At 35.2% G+C, this 11,342-nt stretch overlaps 1 protein-coding gene across 1 annotated transcript in view; it reads right to left on the minus strand.

Annotated features, from left to right (window-relative positions):
• Positions 1–739, minus strand: part of LOC143020253 (uncharacterized) — a 33,588-nt gene extending 32,849 nt beyond the window's left edge. The window contains exon 1 of the mRNA XM_076176448.1: positions 600–739. Coding sequence (XP_076032563.1) covers positions 600–654 — 55 coding nt within the window. The 5' untranslated portion in view covers positions 655–739. The remainder of the gene's footprint in view (positions 1–599) is intronic.
• Positions 740–11,342: the final 10,603 nt, after the last annotated feature.

The raw sequence follows: 11,342 nt of genomic DNA on the forward strand, positions 1-11,342 counted from the left end.
TATCGCCTAAGGGTATCTAATCTAGCTCCGCAAGGACATCTTCTCTGTTAAGCAGTTGTGGTTCAGTAGTCAGGAATTTGGGAATCAGTTACTGTTCAAATATACTCAAAAGATATCATTATACGTGCTCAATTCCTGTGTGTCTTTTACTTATATAGTACCAAATAATTAACCAGTTTACTCGTATTTGTTTAAAATTTCTGAAACGAGTAGCTCAGAAATAAGGTACTTTTTTAAGACAATTTTGGGTACCTCCACTTGTACTTCAAGCAATATATAGTCAGTATAACAATTATTTTACGAAAGTGTAAATCAATAAACAAACGCACTACGCAGTAAATTGTTGGAAAGTAATACAAACATCATGCTTAAGATATCTCGACTATTCCTTTACTGAGTAATGTAATAAATTCGAAACATACAAGGACGTTGCTCTGTCTAATGCCCAATTATAATTATTAAAGACAGTCACTTGTGTCTAGTGAAAAATAATCCTTAAATTCGCTCAAATGAATCCACGTTTCTGAAGTCAATATGAAACAAACTGGACTGGGTTATGTTATACACAATTACGCTTCTAACAATAAGATTGAACTTACTGATGGGTCCGACGTCAACTACAGGGATGATACCGGAATTACCTCCGTCGGCCATGGTTGTCAGCACACATGTGGTACTGATCGCATGATAAACAAGAAATGAGACTCATTGTTGCCATTCGTCTGCATTCCTTCAGTTGCCATATGTCTACGGAAATACATAATTTTGGAGATAAGGTTAATAGGATCACAAATAACTCACAGACAACAGACTAATTGGTCACATAATAAAGTGTACGCACTTATACCAGTTAAATGCATTGTAAATTTTAGTATATAAAAATAGTTTGATTTAATAATCGAAATCTGAATATTGTTTGACGTCACAACTGAAGACCAGCCAATCAGAAGAACAGATATGACGTCACGACTGAGGACCAGCCAATCAGAGCAAGAGGTGATATGACGTCACGGCTGACGACCAGCTAATTTGAAGAAAAGGCTACAACAAGGGAGAATTATTGAAGACAGTAGGACAGAATGTTATGTTAATGAACGATGAGCAGCTAGCCACCGAAGGCCGCTAAAGGCGAAGTCTGGGGCTCGTTTGTCAAAAGAGGTAAGAGTACACCTACAGTTCATCAAAATGTACATTTATTTATAAATCATTTTAATTAGTTCAAAAGCAACGCGACCACTACATTTATTCACAATTTCTGATATAATGAGAGGCAGTTAAAACAAATTTGAAATTATGCAACTATAGTGACTAATTGGCTTTGCTGTTCATATTCAACGATAAAGGAAGTAAATACACACAACGTAATTATTTAGTATAGCTGTCATATTTGTAATCAATATATCTCGTCCTAATATCTGTAATTTGGTTTTCAGATAGCTTGCACTCATCTTGCAGGATTAGTTCTGATGCATCGCATCTAGCAATTCCTGCAAAGTAAATTGACAGTCATCACTCTCTTTCACGTATGAATAAACTTTCTCCAAGCCAGTTACAATATCTTCATCATCAGGTCGTCCACGTTTGCCTGATGTATCTAAGTGTTGTTTTTTCACAGAAATAAAAAAAACTTGGCGCTACATGATCTATGGTATCTAGCATTTTTTGCAACTAAACACTGAACACCAACTACAATCGCTTTTACTTTTTTACCCCAGTCATCATTATGATCGTTAGCTTTATCAAATACACATTTTCCAAAGTCTAAGGTCATCACACTACTAACCACCTGCCGTCTATGGAGAGTTTTTTTTTCACAGAACTCTTCAAAACAAAATATACACTTTTTCTTCTAAGATCAAAATCCGTTTTTTTTTTCATCTTAGTTTCTATTTAATAGGTGACTCTTTTTCCTCTTGGTCAGTTGTGTCTTTTCTATTAGCAGCTATAATACTCTTTTTTCTAGTATAATCTTTTCTAAAGGGAATTGACAACATCAAAAGTGACCAAATTTTCACACTGAATGAGAATCCGACAAGAAATAATGGTCTCAAACTGTCAGTAAATATATCTGATTTGGAAATGAGTAGACACAACTTCGCTATCCGTGTAATTAATGAATGGAGTAAATTTCCTGCAGAGGCAGTCAATGTAGTTGAGTTCGAAGCTTTAATATCTATTTAGATAAACACCTGAGCAAGATGGTGTAATGCCTGCCATTTATTTTATAGTATTTGTTTATTTGTTATCATTTGTCTATTTATCATTATTTGCTTGATTATTATTTATTATTATTTATTTGTCCATTTATTATCATTTATATTTTTAGTTCTATTCTATGTGTTATTTTGTGTTGTTGCTTTTTCATCTTTTGTGTATACTCCTGCATGTGTTCTCTAACTCTTTGATGCATAGCTTGAAATACATGTATCTTATTTGAGATGTAATCTATATTATACACAGGTTTCTGCTCGGCAATCAAGATTTCATATGGAAGAATTTTATTCTCCCCAAAAATAATAAAATGAGGGGTTTCTTCTAATGCTATGTTAATTTGGTTGTTCAGAGTACATTCAATACAAGGAATCCAAGTATCGCAAGTTATACTATGATGACTTATCATACCTCTAAGACATGTAATAATTATCTTATCTAACCTCACTACAACTCCATTGCTCTGAGGATAATTCACTAAAATGTTGATTTTTTAATCTTAAATAATCTGCATAATTCTTTCAAGATTTTGTTATCAAATTCAGTTCCATTATCTGAAACTAAGATCTTAGGTGTAGTGAAATTGCAGATTATCTGAACATAGATTACTGAAACAATTGTTTCAGCTTTCTTATTTGGAATGGGTTGTAAAGTAAAAAATCTTGAAAGATAATAAATGGCAACAAATACATGTTTACATCCATTTTCAGACACATGTAACTCCAATGTATCTATGTGAACTCTTTCCCAAGGTTTCTGCGGAATGGGATATGATAACATAGGAGCAGGTTTTGGAGTATTTCCTGTCACCTTGGCACATTTCAAATAATTTTCTATATAATCATATATATCTTTCTTCATGCCTGGCCAAAAATATTTAAGTTGTGCTTGTCTATAAGTTTTATCTTTTCCTGGATGTGAACTACAATCACTATCCTGAAGTTACTTCAATACCTCTTGTACAAGAGTTTGTGGTATTACCAACTGATTCACTGGGCCTCTAGAAATATTTTTCCCACTTACAACTGTTTTTCTAAACAAAAGCCCATCAGTCAAATTAAATTCCTTTACCTTATACCCTTTTGGTAGTTTTGGAGGATTAAGAACATAAGAGCATAAGAATGAAAGAGATTGCAAGAGACCATAAGGCTTACACTAGGCAGCTCCGTATCCATCATCACCTGTCATCCCCATCCATAAAGTTGTCTAATCGTTTCTTAAAACAACTGATAGTTTCAGCGCTTACTACATGGTTACTAAGGCTATTCCACTCGTCGACCACCCTATTAGTAAACCAATTCTTGCCTATTTTCTTCTTAAATCTAAATTTATCCAGTTTAAAACCATTATTGCGAGTCCTGCGCTGTTGTTTTAATAGGATGACCTTGTTTGCATCACCCTTGTTAAAGCCTTTGATCCACTTGAACACCTCTATTAGATCACCTCGCACTCTGCGTCTTTCCAGAGAGTGTAAGTTAAGGTGCCTAAGCCTCTCTTCGTAAGGCAAATTTCTGAGTCCCTGTATCATTTTAGTCATTCTTCTCTGTACTGATTCTAGTGAATTGATGTCCATTATGTAGGACGGAAACCAAAACTGTAACGCATAGTCAAGGATGGCCCTAACTATCGCTAGATAGAGTTTGATAATTACCTCTGCACTTCTATTCTTTACCGTCCTAGCAATGAAACCTAATGCTCTGTTAGCTTTATTCCTGTCGCTAATGCACTGTTTCCTGGTTTTAAGGTCCGGACTCACTAGAACTCCCAAGTCTCTCTCGCACTCAGTTTTCTCTAAAAATGTGTTATCTAAGCTGTATCTATTTTCGGGGTTATGTAGCCCTACGTTTAATACGCTACACTTAGATATATTGAAGTTCATTTGCCATTTCACCGACCATGTGAACAATTTGTTAAGATCATTCTGCAGAATCTCTGCGTCGTCTCCTGACCTAATTAGGCGTCCTATTTAATGTCGTCCGCAAACCTGCTAACATCACTATTTATCCCATTGTCTAAGTCGTTTATGTATATAATGAACAACAAGGGACTCAAAACCGAGCATTGGGGGACCCCACTGGTAACATTGCCCCACCTAGATTTTACTCCATTTATGGTAACCTGCTGTTTTCTGTTACTAATCCAAGCTCTAATCCATTCTAACACTTTTCCTCCTATGTCATGGGCTTTGATTTTATTTAGTAGTCTCTGATGTGGCACCTTGTCGAACGCTTTGCTAAAGTCAAGGTAAATAACATCGTAATTATCACTGTTATCTGACGCCTTATATACTTTAGTGTAAAAGGATATAAGATAAGTCACACATGACTTACCCTTGAAGAAACCATGCTGTGTATCACGAATTAAATTATGTCTTTCGATGTGTTCTCTAAGTTTATTTACTATTATTGATCCAAGCATTTTTTCTATGACTGATGTCAAGCTGACTGGCCTGTAGTTGCATATAGAAGATCTATCTTCTTAAAAACAAGAATAACGTTTGCCTGCCTCCAAGCAGTAGGCACAAAACCAGTGTCTACCGATTTATTAAATATTTCAGTTAACTGGTCGCAGATTTCAAATTTACACTCCTTAAGCATCCTCGGAAAATTTTCGTCTGGTCCCGGGGATTTTGTAGCTTTAAGTCTTTCATTCTGCTTGACTACTTCTTCTTTACTAATGCTGATATTAGATAGACTACTTTCTTCATCCCCTCTGAAAATCGGATCGCAGTTAAGTACTTCATCTAACCTCTCATTAGTAAACACCGATAGAAAATAATTGTTAAACTCCTCACTCATTTTCCTCCGATCCTATCATGACATTTTCATCGTTTTTGATTGGTCCTATTCTTTATTTTTTGTTCTATAGAGATGAAAGAAACCCTTTGAGTTAGATCTTGCTTGACTGGCAACCTTAATTTCATAATTACGTTTCGCTGTAAGTGTATTCTTTTTAACCAGCTTTGCCATTTCGTTATATCTTGATCTAAGGTGTGTTTCCCCGTTTTTTTTTTTTTTTTTTTACGTAAAGTCCTCTTTTCATTCCGATCTCATGTTTCAATCTGTCTGTCATCCATATGGGAGTATTACTATTTTTCTGTTTTGACTTCAGGGGGATAAATGTAGTTTGTGCATTAATAATTAGATCAGTTAGATTGCTATACATTTCATCGAAATCGCTGACCTGTCTGTTGAGCCCCGGCCCCCAAGTGACCTGAGCCAAGGTATGCATATTAACCTCTGTGACCAGACCCCTGGTCATGTACCGAGACCTGACCGCGTCGACAATGTCCGAAACGTCCGTAACGTCCGTATAACATTTCATGTTTAATTTCAAATAGGTTTTTATATTGTTATATTGAGGTCTGGTACTTGGGCGTTATTCGTACTTTTTAATTCTTCCAAAATAGTATTAAATCTTATTTCTTGATGATCGCTAGAGCCTAGACTATTTCCCACTTTTATATTACTCATTAGGTGCTCATTATTAGTTAAAAGTAAGTCCAGGGTGTTTTCTCCCCTCGTAGGATCAGTGATCCTTTGTTTTAGGAAGTTACCCTGCACCACATCTAGGAATTTCTTCGTTTCCTGATCTCCTATTAAACTTTCCCAGTCAATGTTTCTATAATTAAAATCTCCCATGATCACAACGTTTTTGTACTGGGACGCTCTGCGAATTTCATGAATCAGGGGATCAGTCTGCTCAATGCTGAGGTTAGGAGGTCTATACAAGACGCCAATAATAACTGTCTTATTCTTGCCTATATTCTCTACCCAAATAGATTCCATACAGTTCTCTTCCTTAATCGAATTGTTGATTTCCTCTTAGGTTCATCAAATACTGGGCTACTGATTCCCATGTCTTATCACGCTTCTGTTCCATTGTTATCATTTCCTCATCCAAGGTTACTAGCTCATCTATACTACATACAAAATTGATCAATCCTGTTTTCTGGTTGCCTAATATTTCTAGATAGTGCATCTGCTGCAACATTCTTTCTACCCGGCATATATTTAAACCTAACCTCATAACACTGAAGTAGCAAACTACCTAGCTAGTCTGCCCCTAAATGTCTTATGCTTGAATAAGTTCTGGATAGCTGTATGGTCAGTCCACACTCTGATTGGATATCCCAGTATCATATCTCTAAAACTTTCTAATGAATATATGACTGTTAATATCTCTCTGTTATATAGTAGTTTCTCTCTGCACTATTACAAAGTCTAGATGTGTAAGCTATCGGTTTCAAAGTTCCATTTCTCTCTTGCATCAGTATGCCTCCTAACCCTATCTCAGACTCATCAGTACAAAGAATGAACTCTTTATCATAATATGGAAATATTAAAACGGGAAAACTCGTAAGTTTATCTTCCAACTTGTCAAAAGCTTGCTGTTGTGCAGGTCCCCACATGAACTTTGAGTCTTTCCTCAACAAAGAACTTAATGGATTAGCTATGTCTGCATATCCTTGGATAAATTTCCTATAATATCCTGTCAATCCCAAGAAACTTCTAATTTTTTCAACATTGTTTGGAACTGGAAAACTCTTTACTGCTTCATCCTTTGAATTTACTGTACTAAATCCATACCTATCTATCTTATGTCCCAAATAAATAACACTGTCCTGCAAAAAACTTACATTTTTCAAGTTTTACTTTCAATCCTGCTTCAACTAGTCTTGAGAATACCAAATCTAATTTCTTAAAGTGCTCAGCCGCTGTTAGAAAACTATTAAAATATCATCTAGAAATACACTCCAGTATTTCCTAACAACCCATCTAGAACTGTATTCATTAACCTCATGTAAGTTAGTGAACTATTACATAACCCAAATTACATTCGTTTGAACTCATAGTGTCCCGTTGGAGTAGACAATGCTGTGAGTTCTCGTGAGTCTTCATGCAACTCTATTTGCCAAAAATTAGACTTGATATTTATAGTGTTAAAATACCTATTCTCAGTTCTCAAACTTCTAAGAATGTCCACTATCACCGGTAATGGTAATCGGTCGCATATGGTCTGTTTATTCAATTCCCTATAATCAATAACTGGACGCATGGTACCATCTGATTTTGGCACCAGAATCAGAGGGAAGATCCACTCACTTTTATTATGTTCAATAATATCCTGCGATAACATTTCAGTGATCAATTTATCTACAATGGCTAGTTGACAATGTGGTACTCCGTAGGCAGGTATATAGATAGGTTGAGTCCTTGGTTTTAAAACAGATGTTTTATAACAGTTGTTTTGCCTACGGCGTCCCCCGGCAAAGCAATTGTTTTATTGTGCTTCAAAAGCAAAGCAACTAAGCTTTCATCCAAATCAGGACAACTGGTAGGTTCTAGTTGATTCTTGTATTTCTTTCCCAATTCTGTTTCTTCCTGAATTGAACAGATTGATGAAATTGGTAATTCCACCTCCTCAGTACTCTCATTTAAAATCTTAATGGGTTTTGTACAAACTTGAAAACATACTATATGTGTACCTTTTCTTAAGACTATGTCTTTATTAAAAATATTAATCACTAATATTTCTACCATGCTGCACTCACTTTTACTATGTTCAATAATATCCTGCGATAACATTTTAGTAATGAATTTATCTACAATGGCTAGTTGACAATGTGGTACTCTGTAGGCAGGTATATAGATAGGTTGAGTCTCTGGTTTTAATTTTAAGCGGTTTTGAAACACTTGTTTTGCCTATGGCGCCCCCCGGCAAACCAATTGCTTAATTGTGCTTCAAAAGCAAAGCAACTAAGCTTTTATCCAAATCAGGAGAACTAGTAGGTTCTAGTTGAATCTTTTCTTTCCCAATTCTGATTCTTCCTGAATTGAACAGATTGATGAAATTGGTAATTCCACCTCCTCAGTACTCTCATCTAAAATCATAATGGGTTTTGTACAAACCTTAAAACATCCTATTTGTGTACCTTTTCTTAAGACTATGCCTTTATTAAAAATACTAATCACTAATATTGCTACCATGTTCTTATTTGACTTATAAATCCCTAGGTCCAATTTCAAACCTTATAATCTAACTGCTCTGGAATGTAATAACGTCGACTTTATTATGCCACCTTCCACAATTAGCAAAGCTTCATTTGAAGTTGAATTAGTAATTTCTGGGATTTCTTGAACATCTAAGTTGGGTTCACTATATGAGACTTTATTTGTTGTTAGTCTAGACCGCTCTGCCTCGCTATCTAAAATATAATTGTTATCTTTCCTATCTATTTTTAGACATTCTTTGATTACTGTCACTGGCTCTAGGTCTGGTTTATTAAAAAATGGGATTAACTGTGATTTCACTAGGATCCCTAACTCAGCAAGACATATGACCATACTCTCTTTTCTCATAGTTGCAAATCCTATCAGTAAATCTTCTTGAAATGTGCAAATACTCATTTTTGTATAAGATGACTTCTAATTCAACCTTACCTTATGTTTTCAACTCATTTTCAGTTACTCCTTGCAATGAGTAATGGATTAGTTCCAGGATTTTTACTCTTAGGTTACTTAGGTTCAAAACTCTACTAGTTATAAAGTTAAAATATTAACTACATATCCTGTATAAATAAATATTTGAATAGGTTTATTGAACACTCTACCCGCAATGAGAGGTCCTACAGAAGTCCTTCCAATTTTTATAGTCAGTTTACAACTATACTCGATGTTAGGGTTTTCGTTCACCCTTCTATCACTCTCATCCCTAACGCAACCCTGTCTATGTGTATTTCTGTGGATAGCTCTGTAGTATTGTTTTGTTTTGTGTCTGGGGGTTTTCCTCTTGTTTCGGGATGCATACGGACATTTGGTTTTCTACAATCCTGTGTTCTATATCCAATCCTATGATAATACATTCAGAAAGGTGGGTTTCTGCAATGATATTCATCATGACCCTCATATTTGCAATTTCTACAAATAATTTCATAATAACACTCTTGTGCTCTATGTCCCCAGGTATTACAATTGTAACATTCAATTCTAGCATTCCTTGAAGTGCTTCTAAAGCTATGTTCAGATCCTCTATTTCTATAATCACTTCTAGAGTTCCTAGATTCTTTCTGTTGTTGCATTCCCACTGTCATCACATATAGATTAATTGCTTTAGATTCACTATAACCTTGAAGAAGATAATCTACCTCCCCTAAATTTATATTTACCTGAAGATCTTTATACAGCTTTTCTGTCGTTATTTCGTCAGAGCTGTTTGTTAACAAGGCAAATGTGATTAATTTAGTAACCTGAAATTTTTTCATTTGGTCACTAGATCTTTCTATCCAATCTGAATCTTTCAATATAGAATTCATATCCTTAGACCATCTGTCTATTTTTGCTAAATATTCTGTGTCTAATTCACTGGTTTTTACTTTCTTTGTCATTCTAACCAAATACCTGATAGGATCCTAATCACGCTTTGACTTAAATTGTTTAATGAATGCCTTCTTATAAGCTTCATATTGGTTGATATCTTCCATTTGCTGGAAGTTTATTATTAGCCTAGCTCTACACTTCTCAGGATCTACGTTTTCTTTTCAAATTTCATTTTTTTTCACATGTTATGTTTTTACAGTCTGTTCACTCAGGAATCTCTGTCGATTCTGCGTGGTACAGTTCCCATAGGTTGGTAGGACTGCGCTCCCGCGCTCATCCTCCCGTTTGAAAAATATTTAGTACATTGTTTAACTTTTTCCATTTTTCTCAACTATTATGTAAGATAGCCAGATTTGCTATATTGCAATAGAACAATGAAGGGTCATACTACAATATTGCCATATTCAGACATCAAAAGGGTTATAAATGTATTGATTACGGTGAGTATAATTCAGGTGAGAAGATATTACAGTTTATACAACATTTTATTATTAATTGATATATACATATGTTATTATAGCAAGCATATAATAAAACGTGTGTTTTTATAAATAACTATGTCGTAAACACGATGGTGTTCTTAGATTTTACATACGGAGAAATACAGAAGAGAAAATGAAACATTCACGTGAACTTTTGTGCGACGTTATGACACGGGACGGAGGAGTAATTACTCCCTCACCTGGCTCAGTTTATACAACATTTTATTATTAAATGATAATAAAAAAAATGATAATTATAATAATGGGTGTCAATGAGATCCGCCACCTTTATGGCCTCCGTCACCTCCGTTACCAATGTAGTAACTAATGTTTACTTCTTTTTACTATTCCCTTCTATGGTTTGTATTTCTTCTTTGACTTTCAACTTTCTTTTCATCACTGTCTTACGTAAGAATGCCCTTTAACATATCTTTCTGTAGGAAGTAAGTAATGTTTCTTTATGGGGTAAATTATACGGAGGTAAAAAAAAAATCTTATTTTCTTCCCATATTATATTACACTTGGCTTGTCAATTTACACGAAAGGACTCCTAACTGGGATCCTAAATTTACATCCTAAGCCACCTCGCACCGACGTCACAACTTCCCCAGTCCAATAATCTTTACTGTTACATCTAAATGCCTCTCCAAAGGGTGAGATTTTACACCCGTGAACAAATAAAATTTCTCCTCCTTCCCCCTTTCTCCAATCAAAAAGACTGTTACAAACGTCTTAAGCAATACTGCTTACTCAAGCAACCACGATATCGATGAATACTGGCTTAGAATTACATATTGTTACACCAACATAATAGAGTAATAAAATCTGGTCCCTAGCGGTTGTTTATAAACTTTAGTCGAGGAGCGAGATTATGCAATTCCTTCGCGGCTATTGTTTACCAAACATCCAACTCATAAAACAAAAGTTTCGCCAACTACCCCTCTATCTACCTTACTTGTCTACTTTTATCTACCAGCCTCTTACATTTTTATCTGTTTGTTTATTTATTTATCATTATTATCATTGTTTCGCATCCGACCTAGTTATGGACCAAAAGATCTCCTGTCTGCATTCTCCTCCTTTGTAATCCTTTGATACATTTGCGCAGGAACCCTACCGAACGACATGTAGTCAGGCGGATACATGACATAATTGTTCAAATTGGGTTAAAAGCATGAAATTTGGCCGAATGTTAGACTAGACCCTTATAAAGATTTTCTGATATAGGGCCATCTCGAACCCTCCCTAAGAAGCGAATGGCCGCCAGTAA

The sequence above is a fragment of the Oratosquilla oratoria genome, chromosome 3 (genome assembly GCF_046742065.1).
Source record: "Oratosquilla oratoria isolate Oo_2021 chromosome 3, ASM4674206v1, whole genome shotgun sequence".
Taxonomy (NCBI): Eukaryota; Metazoa; Arthropoda; class Malacostraca; order Stomatopoda; family Squillidae; genus Oratosquilla; species Oratosquilla oratoria.